Genomic DNA, 23,455 nt, shown 5'->3' on the forward strand with positions numbered 1-23,455 from the left:
GCAAGAATGTTAAATTAGTTCAGTTCATACATATTTAAGTACTACGACCTGCACTATCAAGCTTAGGCTCAAAATATTTGTAATGGCACAATTAGCCTCAGGCACATTATATCACTAGTATCAGCAACTGTGTGTATTTATTTACATAAATGACACAGGGGGGAATTAAATGCTGCCCTGGCTGTTGTCAAGGAAACAATCTACTAAATTTTTAATTTTTTAATTTAAAATGTTGTATTCTAAGCAGGGATAGTCATTAAAATTGTATGAGGAAAACAGGGAAAAAAACCCTGGTGTGTCTATCTATGGTGGAATGGATGTACACTGTAATTACAGCAGGTTACAGAGGGAAAAAATGTAGCTTTCATGTGAGACCATGGTTATGAATGTTTCTGCACATTACTTACGATTGCTGTTGCTTAAGGAGAAAATTTATTCTGCATGTGTAAATCCTTGGCAAAAATTGCAGGTTGGAATATGTAATTTACCTTGTGTACTGCAATTTTTAGGTAAATACTAGTATCATCACCATAAAAATGGTTGCTCAGAAGAGACAGATTTGTAATGATATAAATGGTAATTTGTGTAGTCAAATTTAATAACTAATATCCTAATTTAGCACTTCCACAGAATTGGTGATACTGGGAACGTGCTCTCCTTGAGCAAGTACCTTCCAAAGCCTCCACAGTAGAGATGGACCATCAGATCTGTCAGGTAAATCACTGCAATATCTTATCAAGGCATTTCTGTAGAAGAAAAACCAGGCGACGGTAAGAGGAAAACAGCATATTTTGAATAACATAAGGCAAGACTGCCAGTCTCCAGCTTTATGAACCTCAGAATTACTTGTAACCAGTGTTTTACCAAGGAGGAAACAATGCATGTTAATCTTTTTTTGAGCCCACTCCTCCCAAAACCTGAATGCCCAAAGATTTATCATCCTCTGCAAATCCAAATTCACTCCCCTGTTCCCTACCCTCCCCCGCCCACCTCCTTGTTACATCACATTCTGCCTTTTAAACTACTGTATTATTTCTGTGGCCAGAAAATGACACTGTGTTCCCAGTCTGTACCCAAGTGGTGTGGGGAACAAGCCAAATAGCTGTACGGAGCTGGGAGCAGGGGCTGGCAGCACTAGTCCCAGGGCTACCTGGTACCCTCGGAGTCTTCCTCGCCGTCAGGCTGCAACTCCTGCTCCCACCCCACCCACTGCAGGAAAGGAGGATTTGGTGATGGAGTCAGATGGAAAGCTTGGTTTTTTTGCTCCCTGTCCTATTTGTGTTATCTGACCTAATAGCTGGTGAGGAGGGGCTCACTAGTGTACCGTGTGCACCTGCAGAAATCCTGGTTTTGATTTCTCAAAATATCTGTTGACAGCTCCAGTGCTGGGAGCAGCAGCGGGGATGCCTTGGAGCCCTCCTCTGTTCTCGTGTCCCAGTGTGGCCCTCTGGAGCACCCGCATGCCCTTACTGAGAACAGTGCCTGCGCTCATCTTGGCAGTCCCATAAACATGTGATCACGCAGGTGGACTGGGAAATGTGTCCATATCTGGGAGATTTGTGGGACAGCTCAGCCTAACCCAACAGCCTTACCAGAGGCAGCCACTCCAGACCAGTCTGTCCAGTTCACTCCAGCTCCCGTGGTGCCATGGGTACCACATGCACCATCCCACTGCAGCTGCACTGAGATTAGAAACTTGGAGGAATTTTTATAATTAACAGCTGGTTTGGCCCCAAGGCCTGTTAACATAGGATGCATCTCTCTGTAATTACTGCTGGTTTTCATTCCCAGGCCCTTTATTCGTTTTCCTTTACAGCTGTGAAGTTGTTTAGTTTTCTCCCAAGTCTATCCCTGAATAAAAGACCTAATAACACCAGTTCTTGGACATCTTTGTGGCGGGGTTAGTAAGTCACAGTGTTAGCAGTGATTCTGTAGATTAAAGCTGAGGATATTAAATAGTGGCTAATGGGTTAACCCCTTGGTGTCAATAGGTTCCCAGCATCAGTGACTTCCATTTGACAGAGTTGTAAAATCCTTGACATTTTGCAACAAGGGCTTAATTTGAAAAGGGATGAGAGTTCAGTTTCAGTTACAAGCTTAGGTTTAATAAGGGAATGAAAAATTTAGGTTACCTGGAGACCAACCAGAGTGTAAAATTGTCCTTGAAGGTACATTTCTATGTGAAGGTGAAAACAGGGGGGTTTGACCATCATAAAGCTAGAGGAACAGAGAGGAAATACAAAAACAAATGGGTACTTCAGCTTGCTTTTTTTCTCTCCACATCCCTGGCAGTATCTAAGGGGACAGTAAACAAATGACACCAAGTGAGTGAAAAAGGATTGTCACAATATGTGCATTCAATCTCCAAAACAACTGCAACTGAAACGTGATTTACTTTAAAAAGGGCTTGGGCAAAGGAACCAGAGGAACTGAATGTCATTGGAAACCCGCAGAGAAACCACAGAGCAGCTCCTTTGCTGTGACTTGTGGGAAGTTGTAGGAAGTAACTAGTGAGTCCTGAGCTTTGTCAGGCAGGTTAACCTGGGGAAGGGGTGTTAGACTTAGCTCACGAGGTGCTCAAGTAGCACCAGCACCTTTTTTAAGTCCCCTTCTGCCACCACTAGCTTTCTGCATTTTGAATGGGCACCCACCAAGGAAGAAAAAGTTTCCACCTGAGCAGTGAATATTGGCCAAAGTGCAGAGAAATCACAGGCTCATAAAACAAATTAGTAACTCTAAGTTCAGAATATCTCCAAGGAGTGACCACAAAATTTTCAGCAGAGAGCTCTGGGAAGCCTCAATAACCACAACCCAACCTCTCCTACCTGGATAATAAATCACTTAACCCAAGAAAGTCCTGTTCTTACTGATTTTCCAGGATATCATCTAGGCAGTGCCACTTATCAGCCTTGTCAAATTCTTGCTGGAAAGGTATTACAAAAGCCTTCATAATGGTATAGTGAATATTATTATAAGCCTTTTGTCCTGCAAGGTGCAGGATGCCAAATGGGCGCTGTTGAAGCAGCCAAACCTGCCCTGTAAAATCTCATCCTGCATGTAAAGGCCAGACTACTCAGTAAAACTTACAAATGCCACCCTTAATTTAGTTCACTGAATGATACATGTATTGCAAATACACCCTAAAAAAGTCCCAGTTAGGATTAGGAAGCCTGCAGCATTTCTCACTGACACACTAAAACCTTGCTCCACCATTACAAGAGAATGGGGGAAATGAAATCCTCTTGCATATGAGATGAGCTGTGCTGAAGGATGCTCTCATTTGCTTCACATTTGAGCAATTTTGGTTCAATTCAGTAGAAAACGCTATGCAAATGTTATTGTTACTGCATATTAAAAAATTTGTGATACATGTTTTTAGAATGAGCACTTGGTTTTGTTTCTTTTTTTTTTTTTTAATTTTCTTGCTTTTTTTTTGCCATACTTCCATTCTCCATTGCCTTTCCTAATGACACCCAGTGTTACTCACACCACAGACAAAGCCAAAGTCTGGCATATAATTAAGATGTTAAGAGGTAACTTCATCTAGACACATAAACCTATGAAAGCAGGTGCCAGAATCAATACGCTCAGGCAGCTTGGAAGCTTGTCCAAGAGTCTGATTTCACAAGCTGTTGAGCAACCTTTTCATGTTGGAGCACAGAGGGCATCTGCAATACCTCCTGGAAGCGCTTGCCTCCTAGACTGGCAATTTCTTTTATCCATACTGCACTAATGAACACTCCCAAGCTCAAAATTGGACCGACCGGAATACAGGACAAACAGATAAGTTTCTAATTGCTCACAGTCTTACGTTAACCTTTCAGAGGGCTTTATTGCCCCTACATTGTCCAGCACTCTTCCCCTGATGCTCAGCTACTAAAAAAATCACAGAATCACAGAATTATTTAGGTTGGAAGAGACCTTTAAGAGCATTTAGTCCAAATGTAAATGATGAAAATAAGAGGTGATTATAGACGGAAATGTGCCATGGCTTGTTTTTTTCAGTAGTAGTACATTACCTTGGCTCCTGCTGAACTCAATGGGAACAGGTAATTTGATACACTGACGGTTTCAGTTTCCATAGAACAATTCTTGAAACTCTCATTGTTAGTATGCTGGCTTGCACCATGAAAGGGAGTAATTTCCAACTCATACATGTCCTGGTTATCCATGTTCAGGAATAAGAGACAACCATGATACGTAAGTCCTGAAAACACACTGAGATTTCCCAGGTTACACAATAACAACAACAACAATCATAAACCTCTTTTTTTTTTTCCCCCTTCATTTTTGAGATTGATTTCTCTTCTAATTCACAATATCAAAAAGCAAGAACCTTGATTATTGCAGAACATGACTAAAACCTGGTTTCAGTTGGTGATCTTTGATGCAGAACTTAAGGAAACAGAAAAACAGATTACTACAGAGGCAACCCCTGTCTCAAGACAACATTAAAACAGGTTAATGTGGAGAAAATACAGCGTTGGGTAAGGATGGTGACAAAAGGCAGAGTCCCAAAAAAGCCTCCTGACCTAAACAAGGAGGTTTCATTAAGTAGAAAGCTCCCTCTCCTTGAATACATTGTTTGAAGACAGGCTCATGTCAAATGTTAATTACAATGGAAAAGAATATAGGAATGATAACGAAAAAGTACAATAATGCCCCAAAAAGCTGTAGAATGCAAGACCTTTGAAGGCTCAGAAGTTTAATACACGTAAAAAGATCAGAAACTCGTGTCCCACTTTGCTAGATCAGAAGATGACAAAATAACTACCTCTTTTCAAATAATAAAGGGTTTTGTTTTTCTTCAACTCCTCCCAGCATATTCTTCTAAACCACCTGTAAAACAGGAAAACACAGTAAGGAAATAAAAAATTTACAGAGAATGAGAACAAGTTATTTGGACAAAACTGTTATGATAGAAGAAGCTATCAAAAGAAACAGAGAAGGAATTTGAAAAAGTCTGTAGACTTTTCCTGAGACCTACTTCTTTTTCTAAGACCAATTCCTTAAAAACAACAACAAAAACACTCCTGAAACTCTCTTGTGAATGCACAAACTGTGCAATGGGGAGCTGACACTTCAGCTGTCAGCATGACATTGGAGAAAAATGTCAGTGTGTATAAAGAAAATAAAATTATAAAGAAGAAAACAGAAACAGGGCTTCCCATGCTGCCACTGGCATTTTTTTTCTGAGACAAGAGGCTAAAGCCTCTAGTCCAAAATCTTGCCTCCGTTTTATCAAACATTAGTGTGATCCCTTAATAAAGCTTCCCCACATACCCACTCCTTTTAAAACTGTTTTAAAAATCAATCTCAAGAAGACAAAAGAATAGTAGCTTTTGTGATCTGGTACTCTTGTCCAGTCGGAAAAGCTCTTTTAATGATTTAACCATAGCAGACAGGATGGCATCATGGAAGTTTACATACTTCCCACAGAAAAGCATACTCAGCTCATAGCTCGCTTCCCCTACCTGTTTTGTTTTGGGGTTTCTTTTCTGATCAACTTTGTTGTTACTGCTTTGACAAATGTGGATCCACAATAGCATTCTGGTCTGCAACCAATTATGACAAAACACTCTTAAAATAATAAAACAATTTAAAAAAAGTAGCAGGATCCAATATATCAAATATTCACTTCATAGGTCTGCCAAGAAAATATATCCAGACTTCAATCCTTCAACTGGATCTCAAGGCTTATGCAACTCCATAGAGCTTAGTTGCTCATGAAGACTCTCCTGCAAAGGAACATTGTGTATTTCCCACGATGAGGTTGGATGCCAACAGATTTTCACTCTTCAGCTTACCAACCGTATTTTTTTTCCCCAAGATCTAATGAACATAGAGAAAAAAAATCCAGGGGTGAATGCAAGAGTCTTGCTAAGTTAAAAATAATTGATTTCTTCCAATGTGGGGGCTTCAGTGAGCCAGTAGCATATAAAATTTCAAGCTTTATCAGTCTAGTATGAACATATTATTCTCATATACAGGGTAGGTCACGTGGACAGTAAATAGGAAATTCTGCACTAGCTTTTAAAGTATTACTGATTAAACTGGAAAGATTGGGTCTGATTGTCTGATGCAACACATTTAGTGTCCCACTTTTTTTTTTGTTTGTTTGTTTGTTTTTAATGTATTACATTTAATTAATTAAAAAAATGGGTTCTTCCCCCTCACATTTTTAGGGCAATTCTGAAGACCCTCTACCATCATCTCCAACAGCAGCAGCTGAGCATTGGTTTTAGAATTGACCTTGCAGGCTCTCAGGACAGGGCAGCTTGTGGAGCAAGAGGACTGTCAGGAGCCATCTAGCAGCAGGGCTTTAGGGGCTGCTCTACCTCTTTCCTATGCGAAGCAGCATATTCACAGGAAAAGCATTTCCAGTTAAAAGATTGAGGGCTCAAGACCAACACGGAAGCTTTGCCCAGAATCTTTTTGCATCTTGACCAAGGTATCATGCAGAAAACTAGCCCAGCACTATCTCCAGTGTGCTTTTTGGCCTTTTTTGTGCATCCCTATTGATGAAAAATTGCTGTAGGGTCAGCAAGAATATGAGCCAAGTCGTTTGGTGACTTAAATGGAAGCATAGCTTCAGTCACATGGGTAGGAACGATGGCCCCAGTTCAGTAAAGCACTTAAATACACACTTCACTTGAAACATAAATAGTCCTGATACAGAAGTTAAGGTTTCGCTTAAGGCCTTTGCAGATGCAAAGCCCACAAGCCCAATTACAGAGCACTTTGGAAAAAACTGTACGAGTCCTCGAGATTACTTTCACAATATTTTTGGAAGTGCCAATATTTTAAAAATAAAATTAATGGAGAAATTTAGAGCCTGAAGATATCTTTACAGAAATGCAGTTTGAACATCTTGAAAATGGCTAATAATTTTGACATGCATCTCAGCTTCTATTGAAATTTTCTTACAAAGTCTGGGTTTAAAGACTGCAGGTTTTGGAGAGCCATCATATTTTTACTGATGAAATCATTAAGAGATGCCTCTTAATCTAGCCTGAGCTTGCAGTCATTGATTAAACTCTGAGTACCACTGAAGGATAGATAAGAAGGTGGGAAAAGCTGGTAGCCTGGGGTTGTGGTCCTAATTGCATGCTTACACTTGCATTTCTGTAGCTTTTAACTTGATGACATTTTAAATGGAGTGATTAATCAGCCTTTACTTCGTTATTTTCAAAGTACACATTTAACGCTGTAGGCCAGATAAACTAGCCAACATAAATTAGCCACCTTATTGGCATGTTTATACCACTAGAGCATATGCTCCTCCCTGAATTAATTTGTACTGTAAACAGGAACCAAGTACAAGCCTTTTAAATTCATGTGAAAAATTCAAATATTCATATTTTTCACTCCACTGGTCTAGTTGTGTTTTTCTCAAACAGGTTCTCCAAATCTTAAGTCACACAAAGCATAGGACTTACCTCTGGGAGACACAGTCAGACACATCCAAAGACATCAAAGTCTACTCTGCTGATAATAGGGCTCTGGTGGTTTAGAAATTGTACCCTAATTTTTGTTTTCACTGAAATGAATCAAAATAATAAAAATACTCTCAAAATTTAAATGATCCATTCTAATAATTTTTCTTTTTTCTTTTTTTTTAATTAGAAATGCTTATTGTAACAGATTAGGCTTAATAATGGAACCCAATTATCTTTAAATGTATCATATTAAATGTATCATATTAAATGTAGATCATTACTGTCCTATAATTTAGGTCATTAAATAAAAATGTCACCAGTGTTGTTACTTTAGGTTTTAATAATCATTTTCTACAACACGAAATACTTCACCAAGACCTACCAGTGGTCAATGATGGCAACTCACAAGTAATGCTTCACAGTCCTAATAAATGGCACACAAAACTTACCTTTCATTATCTGTTTTAATAACTGGAAGTTGTTCGATCTTCATTTTTATACAACCAATTATACATCAACATGTACATGTACTCAATTTCAGTCACAGTGTATACATATTTTTGGAGCCACAATATAAAATGACTTCTACCTGTATATACATGTGCAAGCCTGAATGAGTCCTGAGAAATTCTGAAGGACTATTAGTCAAATTCTGTAAATTCTGATCAATGCAAATAAAACTTATCCTTTACAATGTTATGCTATTGTGAAAAAACTATTTTTCAAAAAAGAAATATAGCAGTTTGCTTTAGTTTTATGCATAGCTATGAGTCTGTACAGTGTACAGTATCCACTTACAGTCTGGGTAATTAGAAAATCTGAAAAGATGCTGACCGCATTCTTCGGTAACTATTGCTTCCTCTGCTTCTTAATTAACAGTGATTTGTTCTGCTTCAAAATAACCAAGTTTGGAAGACTTATACAGGGTTTAAATTATATTCTGCTGCATATATTTTTGTAAACATTCAAGTTACCCAGGCCCTTTAATTCTTCTGAGGAAAACCATACAATTATACAGTCAAATAGTTAAAATGTGCGCCTGGGAGGGAAAAAAAGAAACAGTGGAGTACGAGCATTACCTTAAACACCACAGTATGCTATAAGGAAACAAAAGACGAAGTGTTCTTTAAAGGAACAGCTTGTACAGAAACCAAAAGGCTGCTCACAAACCCTCTGTCAGAACGATACACCTCCACGGTAAACACGAGATGCTCTTGCATCACCAGAACAAATTGAGCAAATGGGAAGGAAGTACTCCCACTAAGGAGCAAATCTAAACACAGCATGAGAGTCAGAACTTTTTTACAGTATTAACAGATCAACTTACACAAGAATGTCTGTGTACCCCATGCCAGGAAAATGCAGGCACTAAAATGAGAACTGGTAAAGGCCAAAGGCTAGCATTGGATGTAGCTAACTGGAGTAATTTTGATGCAACTTGCCAGGTATGGAGGAAGATACCTTTTTTCCTTCCCCCCATTTCTCTCACAGAACAAAAGTGATGGCACCACTCCGACTGTGCTCCTCTGGCAGATGGGTCCTGTCTCAAAAGTTAGCTGGTCCCATGGCTGCTATAGTCAAAAACGCCTTTTCTGAAGAAGGGTGAGAATTCACAGATGGTGTGTTTTGACAGCATTAGCCCCACTTTATCAATGTGCAATGGAGATGATGGAGATTTCAGCATTGCAGAGAAAAAGCTCCTGAGGTATTTCTGTGGAACAAAGTGCAAAATGTCATAAGCTTTCCTTGATCAAATTGATTACGACCACTTTGAAGAATTAAATGAACAGTGGTATAGAAAAAAGAAACAAGATCTCCATTGACTGTGAAAAGTCTTTCTAATAACCATCAGAATTTAAATCCATCTATAACATGTCTACTGAAATGTCTGTATTAAGCTCAGGAAAAGCAGAAAAGAAGTATTTTCTACTTTCTTCTGCTGCCAAGCTTAGTAACAGTTTTATTCTGTGATGCTTTCTGGTTTATTCTGTAGTCACGTAATGCTTTCTGCTCATCATGACCTGCTAATACTGCTGTCTAGCATTACAAAACACTCCAGCATGTACAAACCTTAGATCCATTCTGCAGGAATTTCACTACATATGGACACAAAAGGCCTTCAGAACTCTTTCCCTCAACAAGCCTCCACAATCCTTGCAGGGAAAAGGATTTGTTGTGATCAAGGCCATCTGCAAAAAGACTGCAGGACTTTCATATTATCTCAGAATCTACCAGCATCTCTTCACTGATCTGCCCTCTAAATTTAATGTTTGGTTTTTTTTAAGTCTTACACGTAAGAAACATTCCCCTTCCGTAAAGTTAATATTCACCAACTGCTGTGCAACTTGCATCCATTGTACCTATAGAAATTGTGACAGAGATACATTAACACAAAGTTAGTTTTCACAAACCTGATGGGGTTTCCTTCACATATGGGTTGAATAATTACAATAATTTGTAATGATTTAGTAAGTCATATTCATAACTTTTGAATGAAACACAGTAGATAAAACATTGATCAGACAGGTGCTAAAGAAGTACCCATTGTCACCTAAATAATTGCAAAGTAAACCTCATATCCCTGCTGCAGCACAAGGATAAACTCCTTTGCTCTGCTACAGACTGACCACACAAAAAAATAACTTGAGAAATTATTCACTAATCTTGGATGAGGTAGGAAATATATCTGCAAGACAGAACAGAACAATCTCCTATGAAGATCACAAGGTTTAGTTATTTGAGTGCAGCACCTTCTGAGCCATGGAAACGGTTCCATGTTTGGGAAGCAGTCCTAATTATTCACTCTCTTCTCAAGGAGAATTTCTCCATACTTTAACAACCTGTTATCTATTTAAGTGCCTTGGAAACCAGCTGTATTAATATCACAGAAAGCAGGATAACAAAAAACAACAACAAAAAAAGCAGCTGGCACATAAGCTATTCTCCTCTTCTCTTGGCAGGATTGGGGGATTTTTTTATTCAGATCTCCCACAGGTTGTATTAATGTTAATGAAAAAATTTCATTAAAAAAATGCCTTTAAGATGAATTCCAACAGACTAACAGGTAATTTAAAGAGATCAACAGATGTCACATCAACATTCATCATAATTAGTTCACAAAGTAGGGCCCTTTAAAAAAAAGTCCCAATCCAGTAATGCCTGAAGGATAAGTATGGTAGAAAGTAAAATGTAAAACATGGCATAAAGTTACAGCAGTAATTCCAGTTTATGGACACTGAAGGCTCAAAGGTACCCAAATATCTCACTGGAGACGTTACAAGACCTATTGCATTCACCTTAGTATGTATGGCTAGGTAACTGACTGTCATGCCTTTCCTGTAGAGCCATTATTCATTGTTTTGGCATGACAGCTTTAACAACAGAGCGAAAAAAAATCCCTCTGCTGTAAGCGTATACTTACATGACAGGGCAACAGAGGCAACAGCAGATATACTTATTTTCCCAGATCTGCACATTGGAGTTGCTCAGTGAATATCACAGATTCTTTGAACATGAGAAAGATCCTTGGGAAAATGGCTACAAGTAGACCCTACCAGATAATGACAGAATTCATTTTGTATGAAGGTTTCCAGCCATATGGCTTGGTGTTGTGCTCTTCAACAACCACCTCTGAGCAAATTATCCCTCTTCTAAATCCCATATCTGCATTTGCCCTTGTTTGCAATGCTGACGTGTTAGCATAGCACAGAGCTGATATGCCCTTGACAGAAAGAAGCTGTTGCTTCAATGAAAAAAAGGCTGCTCTGTCCAAATTGTGCTGGCTAGGAGTTACGTCCCATAGTGAAGGAAACAGTGATTGACAGCAGAAGTGTTTACTCACACCACAAACATATGCTTCAACTAAAGAGTTGTGGCTAGGAAGTAAGGGGGAAGACTGCTCTGTCCCGTTGGCTACAATGTAGACAACAAAGTGGGAGAAAAGGAGAAAAGGAAGAGTGCTCCTTACTGGTGCATGTAAAGATGCTTCCCAAATTCAGATTGGATATAGAGTGGATGAGGGTCACAGCAAGCTGGGAGAGGGGCAGGAGCACATCAACACCAAGTGCCCAAGATGATGGAAAGAAAAAAGGGACTCAGCATGTTGTTGCAACCCAGGAAGCCACTGCAAGCTGCTGGAGTGGGGGCAATGCTGGATGAAAGGATCTCCTCTGTCAGAACTCAGTGGGCAGGGGGAGAGTTGTTTTCAAAGCTTTTATAGTAAATCAATTTCCAGCAACAGATATTGTTTCTCTCTATTTAAAGAATAATGCTATTTGCGCTGAGTTAAAACTAGGTAGGAAGCACTCTGGTATCTTTTGATGAGCTCCCTTAAAAAATTTCTTAGCAGACACTGGAAGCTCAGGGTGCCTTCATAGAAAGATGTCCAAATTTTATACAAATCAGTGCTGACTTCCTACCAGCATTTCACCTACAGCATCTAAATCATTGCCCCTAGTATGAAAAGCATTACATTATAGAAGTCCTGCTTTTGCTAGGTTTGCATGATTACCTTGGAAAGAAAAAACTAGATAACTCCTATAAATATTCCAAAAGGCTCGGTTTTATTACTCATTTTTGTTTGTCAGCCTTTCAAAACTCTAGCCATTTGTTCTGGATTATTTAGTCTGGTAATCAGTGTTCTTCCAAATGCACTTAGGAGTTTAATTTCACTAATAGGGTTCAACTTGCTACGTTGCTGGTTTGCTGGAAAAAATCCTAATTACAAATATGTCAACGTCTCAACATGAGGGCGCAGTAAAAGGGCAGTGTAACAGTAAATGGGTGAACAGTAAAATAGGTAACTTACACACCAATTGTGTTGGTTGCTCAGTCTAAACACATATTCAGGAACAGCAGTTTAGAGAATGGAAATACTCTTGGCACGTACAAAAACCTTAAAGATTGAAAGCCAGGTTAAAAAAAAATGCAGAATAGGATAAGCAGTGGTTTTGCCCTCTTGGCAAAGTTATGGACTTTAACTTAAATTTTATCACAGCCATACCTGCAAGTTTTAACTTTGTATTCCAAGTGTTTGCAAAGGAAATGAGACTGGAGAAAGTATTGTGAGGCCTGAAGGTTCTTCTCTATTTACTAGTTTGAGTAGCTTTCCCTCCCTTTTAATTATGTGAATAGCAAAACGGCAAACATTTTAAAAGCTTATTAAAAATCATTTTAATAGGGTTCACCTTTTTAGCAGTAGGCCAGTGTCCATCTCATGCTCAATCCACCAGCACAGCAAAGTCATACTAATGATTTTTACACTACTGTGTGACATGGGAACCTCATAATTTTATACACTTTAATATAAATCCATAACTTAAAGTTATTACAATGAAAAAGCTTTCTGGAATGTGAAAGTGCTCTTATCATCCTTTCAATTGTGGCATATTAAAGAGGAATTCAGTTCAATGACATTGTTCTCACAATCCACACAGTGACAGCCTCAGAGACCAATAGCAGAGCTTAGCAAGAATTGGATTTTTTATTAAACTTTGGTGTGTTTAAAAACTCATCAATTCTGGTACTTCCAGAAAGTGAAGAAACTTTGAGCTTTCTCTCTCCTACTGCTGTTTCTAGAAATTTCATCAAAAAAGTCAGCATTTTAAATTCTTTAAATAGAACACTTAATTAGCATGATAAATATTGCCTGGCTAATATCTGACAGAGCTAAAACCAAACTTTAATAAGATAAACCTTACAAGGCTTTGGGGATTTTTGAAACAATAGCTTCTTTTCTTTGAAACAATATCCCCCCTTTCAACACCTACGCATCAATGTGACAGTCAAAAGCTTTACCACAGGATCACAGAAGGTCGCTGGTGGCAGAGGCAGGATTAACTAACTTGCTCATCTAACTTCTAGCATTGGCTCCTCTCTCCCTTTAATATAGATGCTAGTTTCTCCCAGCACCAATCACATAATTATTCTGTTGACTAGTGTTAAGTACTGCAAGCTTTAAATCAAATCTTGATTTGAATTATTCATAGAGCAAAGCATATCCAGGTATCAACAGCTGTTTTCTATAGGATAGGAATCTGATTACAAAAAAAGAGACAGACTGAAGCATATTCCTTGATTCTGAAAAGCCACATTGTGATATAATTAGATATTTGCAAAGTAAGATCTTCCCAAGAAAGACTCTAGCCCAAAACAAGCAGACAGGAACACACTTTGCTTCCAATCTGTGATCACAAAAATAAGGATCTGCTTAGAAGACAACGCATGCAAAGGGAGCCTGCTGTAATGCAGAAATGGGAGTGCATCTCCTGCCTTTGCCTCCTAGAGAGAAATTGTTGGGCATACACAAAGGAAAATGTACATTTGGGGATCATTTCCCAAATTAACCAGCTTTCTCTATTTTGGACCTTTCCATCGGTGTCTTGAAGAGAAAAAAAAAATTACTTCCAGGGTGGTTTTTCAAATACAAAATGCTACAGAAACACCAGCTATCATCACTAACTACAAAAAAAGCCTGGCTGAAATGGCACTGACAGAAGATGAAGTCCCACAGAGACTTCAGGCTGGCAATGGGCCCTGTCTGGGTGGTGCTATATACAGAATCTGAAGAGAAGACACTGCACATCTTCCCAAGAAAAACAGTATTCAAACTTCTCATTGGATCTGGTTCTTTTGTGGCTTGATGCTTTTTGTTTGGTTGGTTGTTGTTGGTTTTTTTTTCCTCCTTCTTACTGGCAAAAGTCAGAAGGAACTAACATACTGTTCAGGGAGGTAAGCCAGGGTCACAGTCTGTAATACCACAGGGAGAGTGCAGAAGATGGGAACCCTTAGGAAAAGGGTAGGTAGCTATGCCAGTTCTGCCTCATCTGGGACACAGACCACATCTCAAACACCACATGACTGGATTATCTGTGTCAGGTGTGGAGGACAAGGAAAGCCACTAGCCAGAATATAAGAATTATTAACTGATTTCCAAGGGATCTGGTTCTCTTATAGCAAATAGCCCAACATTACACAACAAGGGGTATTCAAGCTGTCCAAACCGAGGTGTTTTAACAAGCAGTGGTCCCAATAGGTGCCTCTGTGGTCTGCAAGGATAGCTTGGCCCTTCAGGCCATGATTCGGTTCACCACAGTTAAGCTTCTGCCCCATACCTGCCACTAAAACCATCTCCCCTTCCCTTGGGGACCACCTGAGGCTAAACTGGCTAATTAGGAGTAATTGCCAGCATAATGCTGTGTTAGCACTCACTAAAGCATTGCTTTAGTGTACAGCAGCTCAAAAGAATAGGAGACCGTACAGAGACGGTGACTAATATCTTCACCTCCAGCCATTCAAGAATAGGATCAACTCTCTGCTCACCAGATATAACTAGCTCACAAACATTTTGATCTTCTGCAGAGGTTTTTTGTTGTGGTTATTTTCTTTCAAAAAGAGAAAACATGAGGCTTCAATTCTTTTCCCTAGCACCTCCACATACATTGCAAGATATCATAAAGCAGTTCTGAGTAAAATATGTGAGCAGGACAGCATGTGATATTCAATACCTGAAGTGATATTTCAGGCCCTTACGGAAGTACCTAATGTTACCTCTGGATCCATACACATTTATCTCCTGCACATACCCTTAGGTCATTATGTGCAGCTGTGATTTCACAGCAATGAGAAAAAGACTGACTGCCTGGGAGACTACCTGGTGCCTGAAGGATCTTATTTCTGTGCAAAACTTTGGAGAGAAAACTTCTAAAATTATGACATGATCAAATAGGCTGATACCTTCTGCAGGAAGACCAAGATGGCTGGGTTCTCCTGTCAAAAACTACAGTATTAGATACTTTCAAAGTTATGCAAGGCTTCTTTGAGGAGCTGGAGGTAACAAATGCCTACAGAACTTATCTATGGGATAGATACCAGAGACCTTGCTCTGGCTGCACGACTTGCGTGAGCAGAGAGATTTTTCAAGACAATAAAGACAGATTCACACATGTTTGAAAATGACAAGTCACCACCACATTAGTCATAATATTAAAGGAGGGGTTTATTTGCTTCAGACTGGTAGACATTAATTTGTCTCAGGGCTGGATTAACTGGCTTCACATTACACAAGCCAAGGAAAAAGGATTGACTCATTTTAATCAAACTCTTCCTGTTCACTTTCATTAGGCCTAATCAGAGGCAAGGCTGTTTACAGATAATGCCTAGTAGTCACTGAAAGAAAAAGTTTAAATAAATAAAAAATTAAATTATTTCCCAATCAGTATCACCTTACCCTGTGTTTGCATGTCTTACGCTTCTATGTGCAACTCTACCCCAAGCACCAATGATTTCCATCCAAAACGAATTCTACATATAGACTCTACATTAATTCCACAGCCATGCATAATGCACATCACCAGCTCTCCCAAAGCACACCTATGTCAAACTTTCAGCTGTCTTACTGACGACTTTGCCTGCACAAACGTCCTCTTATTAACGGAGGAAAGCAAGCCTAGCACCGAGGAACCAGTACTGCTGGGGATGCAGCAGCCAGACACAGCTTCGTGGGGAGCAGAGCATTTGCTGCAGAGTCCCAGCTGCCTGTGCTGTAGGCAGGTGATGTTTCCTAAGAAACCAGGATTTATAGGTATCCCTTAGAACAAATAATATGACAACAGCAAATTATGCTAGGTTGATGGGTTTTTAATATACTAGTAAATATCTTGCCAATTTGACTGTGATACACATATGTAAACTCTTAACTTGTTAGACTGAACTTGTTTGCTAAGGAGCTAGCTAGATAGGAGGAGCTACAAAACTGAACTAAGGAGACTTGTGTTCTTGCCATTGCAGTGGCACTAACACTGCAGCAGTCTGTGTTGCTGGTGGACTTAATCTAAAGAAGAGAGACAAGCAGCAATGCCATACACACCACTCCTTTGGGCATATCTAGAGGTATCTAAATGACTTCAGAATTCACTGGGTAAGAATCAAGCTCTTTAAGCAGCTAATTTCCATTAAAAAACCCCAAACTTATATTTTTAGCCCCTTGGGAAACTCTCCCTATGTTTTTTTTTATGCACAGTATAATGCAGATTCCTTGAATCAGGGTTAGTTTCCTGCACAGCTATACAGATGAAAGCAGAAATTACCACATCTCCAGAAGTGTTTGAGTGCCACTAAAATTTAATTTTACCCAGGGTGGTACTGAAATCTACTCGAATTCATACAACTTTTGAATTTTTGCAATGTACAAGCATTCTGAGAGACGCCAGTTATGATTCAAGGTGAAATTGCCCTCCTAGGTTTTCAAATTCCAAACTGTTCATTATAGCTATTTAGAGCATTTTTCTGTGCAAGTCTAATGGCGTGAGCACATTATGTTGAATTACTATTACGTTGCATCGATTGAATTAACTTCTGAAGTCAGTCTACATCCCAAATTACAATCTTATTCTGCCTGAAGTTCATTTAAAATCCACAGGATATTTCTTACAATGCCTGCCTGCTAAAAGCTTATATTAATTGGTTTTAAAGCAGCTCCAATGAAAACTGAATCGTAGGCTGATGGGGAAAAAAAAAGGCAGCAAGGGCTGGTTTACATGTGCTTTATCAGTGTGAGTCTTCTTTTGGAAGTGAACGGCCATATTAAAAAAGATCAAAACAGACCTGACTAGTGAAGGAAACCAATCTTTTCTCTGGAGCACAAGTCAAAACAAGCCCTGACAAAAAATCTATTCCAGAAAGAACAACAACAGGATTGAATATACCACGCATCTCTGGGCCAGCAGCGACTGCATGTCATCTGTTGGAGTAGCCTTGGCAAACAGGTATCAAAGCACTTGACGTGCATCACCCTCTACTTCCTTCAGTGAAATCAGATGCTGGAGGAAAACTGATACGTTTGCTTTTAAAAGGGATAGCATCAAGTTCAACTCAGTGTCCTTGGTCAAGCACTCCCTTTATTCATCTGCTCACATCTGAATGCGGAGAGCCATTATTGGAGACTGATAAACGCACACAACTTCAAAACCTCATTTGTAGAAGGATATTGGGAAATTTATTTTGAACTGACAGCAAAACACATTATGATGTGGAGCTAAACTAGAATTCAAACTATATCCTGTCACATATTCTGAACTTACTAAATTATGATGAACATACCTCCTTATTTACTGATACTCTGAAATCTCTAAAAGGAAAGAAAAAGAGTCTCTGAATTGCACATCCTATTTAATTATTTGATTATAATGGAGATAAACATTTTAGTACAAAAGGTCCAGCTTTTGAGGTAGGGATCTAAGTTATCTAAAGAAAGAAACAGCAAAATTATTGTAAAGGGGTACATATATTAGGTAAAGTTACCTCTAGCAAACTCTGCAAAACAGGTTTTCAGAACTGATTTGAATAAAGCACTGAGTCTGAGCAAATGAGACCAAGGGGCTGCTTACACTCACCGTTCCTTTTGCACCCAGTAGCCTGTTGGACCGGAGCTTAAAATTAACTCGTCCAGAAAACAACCCCAGGCTTCCGCTCATTCTAAACTGCCATCTTTCTTTTCTATTGCTATTACTAATATCTTGCATTTGCTGTGGGCCTGGCTGAGAGTCTACAGTATTCAATCAAAGTACCATTTTATTGGTACAGAATCAACTGCTGATGTACACAAAGTCCTAATTTAGACTTATCTGTATCTAGTGACTGTAATGCATAGGTAAAATTAATTTTATTTACTCACTTTTTGAAGCTAACATGTCTCACACAAGAAGTGGCACTACCCAAAAAAAAGATTAAATCCTTCACTGCTGAGAGCTGCTACAACTCCTCTTTGAGGTCTGCCGCTTCAAAGAAGAAAAGCCAGGTACGTGACTTGGGCAACCCCAGTGATGAGCTGAAGGATGGGAACCTGAGGTGTGAAATTGCTCTCAGATGGCTAACTAAAAAGTCTTACTGTCTGCAGGCAAGGCAAGACTTTAGTGTTGTTGCTGAAAAGCAGTTATTTTTGTTCTTAAAATTTTTAAATGGTTACTAGAGTTATGAAAGGCACTTGGTACAGACTAACTACACCTAATTTAGAAAATTATCCATGATATGGATTTCATATAATTGATATTCACAATATGGCCCAATCACACACGTTCTTCTCTTGTCTTCCTGGATGCATCTATGCTCTTTCCTCCTGTACTCCCACTACAACCCTATTCCTCTAGTGGCAAATTAAAACCATCACTCTAAGATACTGTATTCTGTAGTTCAGACTATTGGTATGAAACAATCTTCTCCAGGATTATCAAACATGGATATTTGCATTGGTCTGCTTTTGCACTATCAGTCATATCTGGTGTGCATTCATGTCTGTAACAAAATAAAAAGCTTCCTTTAATCTTTCAAAAATTATCAAATGTATTCTGAATGCTTTCTGAAGTCCTTCTCATTGAGATGATTCTAAGAAGGGTATTTACACCCATGCTGTCAGAAGCAAACATTCAATCTGCAAGAGCCAGGCTGGTGAGCAGCTGGCTTTAAAGCTCTTCTTAAAAAGCTTTGCTGTTAGGGATGTTGTGGTGAGCTGATACTGGAGTCTAATAATTTCCTTTTAATAATCACTTTGAACGGACACATAATCAGTAGTTTTGAAAGGTCTTTGTGACTGGCATCAGAGTCAGGAAAAAAAATCCAATAGATATGGTAACTCTGACCCTACTTGACAGGTTTTTTTGCAATAGAAATATCAATTCACCTGTAACTGGCACGAAGCATGTTGTCTCAGTTAAACAAATTAAGGAATGGGGCTGTGAAACAAAGGCCAGTGGGATGTACTTATGAAGTCTGCACTGAATATTCAGATGATGATTCATCTAAAAGCTCATTAAAATATTTCTGCCCTCATGAAGGAGAACCTCAAGAAAGGTGGTCTCAGACAGGCTCAAACATTCCATTTGCCCAAATTTGTTGACAAATAGAGATCTTTTTTTCTCACGTGTTTCTTTTGCTGGTTGTCACCGAGGTGTTAATTCTGAAACTGAAAATACATTTAAGTAAGAAGAATTAATTCAAGTTTAAGGAAAGGTATTTCCATCATTTCATGTTCTCTTTAAGAACTAGATTACTGGAGCCATGCAAAAACAGCAGAATCTCACTTTTAAAGTGGAAAGGCAGACTGGGTGGTTTTAGACCCCTATGAAGAAAACCCCCAGACTAGAAAGTGTCACTAAAGGAACTCAAGTGAGAATAAAAACTAAGAACAAAAAAAAGCATTTGGCTCCTAAGTTAAAGAATCCTATTTTGGAAGCTTAATTTTGACTGTAAGTAACAGCTATATTTCAGTCAGTTCAGTGTCTACACTGCTTTCCCCAGCCAGTTCTACAGAATCAAGAGCAAAATTGAATTATGCAGTTCATACAAGATTTATTTCTGCCTCCTGCATTAACACCTATCATTGAAAACCTCATCAGACAACATCCAGAAGTGAGGAGGTTGAGGACAATTGTATTATTAATTTTAAATAAACTGAGTGTGCCTGTCTTCTAAAGGGCTTCAAACTACCATGAACACAAAAGAGCAGAGAATGCCAGGAAGATATGTTCCTACAAAACCTGAAGTAGGCTCGCTTCACCATACTGTTACAGGTTGACTTTCTTTCATTCCCTGAGCTCTGTAAGTGGCAGCAAAAGAAAACAGACGGCTCCTACCAACCGTTGAACTGTCTGTTGGTGCATCCTCAATACGTGATTTTGCTTGTTCTCCTTTGCTGTCCACACACAAACCTGAGGAAATGCAGCAGTGGAAACAGGGAATGGGAAACAGGAAACTGAGACAAGGAGACAGGCTGAGGCTTGGGGGAGTTTTTGTTTTCCTTTAAGCAACAACCTGTTGGGATTTTGTCAGCATAACAATTGTTTTTTTCCTAAGCACATTGGTGACAGAGCAGAAAAGAAAGCCTAGTTGGTCCGTGACTGCAAGGCTTCTGCCCAAGGAGACAAGAAACACAACTCCATCTATGTCCACTTACACAGCTACTCCTGCCCAGTTTTTCCAGCTGCACAATGGGAAAATGGGGCTAATAATGATCTACAACAAAGCATGAGTTTAAGAGAAGAGGAAAAATACTCGGGAATGATTTGACACAGAAATGTAGTATCCAAAGGTTTCAGGAAAACTTCTTTTTACTGTCATCCACAGATCTAGCAACTCACCAAGGAATAAAAGTTATTTTGCAGTTAAAACGCAAACAGATACGTTCACTGAATCACAAGAGATATGTGACATGCGTTTCCTTTAAAAACTTTTTGCTTAAAAACTAAAAAAAGGAATATACATAATCTGATTTAATTTTAAAAAAGGATCCTATACTCTCATCTACTGATTTCTAATTGCATGAAAGGATAGATCCACGCTAGCTTCTATTCATTAACTTTAATCAAAAGAATTCTTGGCCGTTTCATTTAAGGTGGATTTAATCAAGCAAGGTTAGCTCTGGAGTGAAATTACAATCCTTAGACTGCAGAACAATTAATTTAGAGTTTTGCTCTGCAACAGGTCCCTGACGAAATACTAAATTAATAGATTGCAGTAGGGCATTTCAGATAGGTAATTTTAAATACAATTTAGGCATTTTTCCTTAAGATGTATAGGAAAAATCTTTGTGCCAACTTGTACATTTTTCTTCCAAACCTCTACGGGAATGTGAGATATTACTCAAAAGACTATATTCTACCAACAAACACCAAGGCAAAAGCATTTTTGTATCACACTAGAGATCAAATACTTCTCAGGTTCATCTCACACAGAAATAGCACACAATGTGCTTTCCTACCAACAAGGTACTGTAAAACTTTTGGTTATTAAGCATTTGTACCTGCTAGGATAAATAAAAGAACGTAATGTTTCACAGAAGCTTTGCATTTATTGTGATTTTAAATCACCATCCTCATCATTTGGGGCTCTCTGGAGTCTTTTACCCCAAGTAATTTAACCTCCATTACGATGAAATATGCCCACTTCTAATCTCAAACTGAAATAAAGTTAACTCTACATGACAATTTTAAAACAAAGCAAACCCTAGAGCCAGCCCCCCAGATTCTAGTTGCCTTGAAAGGTACCATAAATCCTCCTGCTGTCCTCGACACTTCTACTGTGGCAAGAGTCTGAGAGATGATGCGTAGTAAAAACCAAACTCTTCCTAAACTGTCCTGCAAAGGATATTTTGGACCAATCTTTTTATAATTAAGTGCAAGGAAAATCTCCCTGACTAAAGCCAAAGTGAGTCAAATATTATAACAGTTTACATATCTCCACTAGAACTAGCTCTCTGATGATTCTAGTCCCGCACTATCTGCTTCATTTTCCCAGATGTTTCGGATTTGTGCTGAAAACAGTGTTGCTAATACACGGATGTTTTTGTTACTGCTGAGCAGGGCTTACACAGAGTCAAGAGCTTTTCTGCTCCTCACCCCACCACACCGGCAGGCAGGCTGGGATTACACAAGAAGTTGGGAGGGGACACAACTGGGACAGCTGACCACAAGGGACCAAAGGGATATCCCATACCATATGACATCATGCTCAGCATATAAAGCTGGGGGAAGAAGGAGGAAGGGGAAAGAGGGGCATGTTTGGAGTGACGCGGGAGGACGTTCAGATTGATGGCATTTGCCTTTCCAAGTCACCAATTACGTGCAGTGGAGCCCTGCTTTCCTGGAGATGGCTGAACATCTGCCTGCCCATGGGAAGGAGCAAATGAATTCCTTGCTTTGCTCGTGCGCGCATCTTTTGCTTTACCTATTAAAATGTCTTCATCTCAACCCATGAGTTTCCTTGCTTTTACTCTTCTGATTCTGATTCTCTCCCACATCCCATTGGCAGGGAATAAGCGAGCGGCTATGTGGTGCTTGGTTGCTGGCTGGGGCTAAACCATGGCAGCCTGGAACTTGTGCTTTACTTTTTCCAAAAATGCTGCATTACCTCACTAGCTCTTGACTAACCACGCGGTACAATCAAATAAGCTTTTATACCATACTACAGCTCGAACAACACACCACCTGCGAGGCTTGAAAGATATTGCAAAGGGTTTTCAGCAAATCAAGGTACAGGATCAGGTATGAAAGCCAACTGAATACAAGCCATGTTTCTGCTTGTTACCAAGGTCTAATGCCCTCACCTTTTACCTGATTGAATTTGCATGTGAGAAACATGCTACGGTGAAAAGGCCAAGAAACCATGTCCCTTACAGAGACAATCCATCCCTTGACTACCTTCCAGTTAGCCCAGTGAAGCATGCTGAAGGTTCATACCAGATTGAAAGCCACAAGACAGTATCAGCCAGTATTTTAAATAGAAGTGGTGCCAGTGCCATCTTCCACTATCACTTCCTCTGCCTCCCAAATACTTCCCCAGTATAACTCAAGATGTGCTTTGAGCATTACGTGACTTTGGAAACCATCATTACTTAGAGGTGGTTTCTCCCACTCTTCACCAAGCAGGCCACAGCTATGTTAGCTGAAACTCTCCAGCTGTTGGCAAACCCAGAGCAAACCACTGCAAAATATATAGTGAAAATACCACGATTAGAGATCCAGACATAAGGGGATTTTGACCAGCTTGTTGCAGCAAATTCCTCATGGCAAGGATGGTAACATTTGTTTCGCTCCTTGTTCTCTTTATCTAACTTTCCCTTAGGCAGTTTCTCCAACACTGAGTGATTTGCCAGGATTATTGAGTGGCATGACCAAGTGTATTATCTGGCATACGGCAAAACATATTCATGTGAACAGTGGTAATGTGTTGTTATTATTATTAGGCTTGCAAAATATATAGGTAATAAGGTTTAATGACTTAATTTAGCTTAAAAAGATAGAACTTAATTTTAAGCTAAAAATTGGTTATATAGAGAACTATAAGTACTACGTGACCATGATCACAGAGCAGTTTTAACATTTAGAAACATTACAATAAAATTGGTTAGTAAATCAATGAAAGGTCAGAAAGATTAAGGGATTAAATTTCTTACTGGTTGAAGAATATGCAAACTGAGTGCTAGACTGTAATATGGCCATGTCTTTATGCCCTTGATAAAGGACACG

General features: G+C 39.2%; 1 protein-coding gene across 5 annotated transcripts in view; it reads right to left on the reverse strand.

Annotated features, from left to right (window-relative positions):
- Positions 1 to 7,759: 7,759 nt before the first annotated feature.
- The window catches only part of KIF16B (kinesin family member 16B), a 146,781-nt gene continuing 131,085 nt past the window's right edge, over positions 7,760 to 23,455 (reverse strand). For all 5 annotated transcript variants that reach the window (XM_075088265.1, XM_075088263.1, XM_075088264.1 and 2 more), the window contains one exon: positions 7,760 to 9,150. In XM_075088265.1, the coding sequence (XP_074944366.1) occupies positions 8,992 to 9,150 (159 nt within the window). In that variant the 3' untranslated portion in view covers positions 7,760 to 8,991. The remainder of the gene's footprint in view (positions 9,151 to 23,455) is intronic.

This window comes from Phalacrocorax aristotelis, chromosome 3, assembly GCF_949628215.1.
Source record: "Phalacrocorax aristotelis chromosome 3, bGulAri2.1, whole genome shotgun sequence".
NCBI classification, from domain to species: Eukaryota; Metazoa; Chordata; class Aves; order Suliformes; family Phalacrocoracidae; genus Phalacrocorax; species Phalacrocorax aristotelis.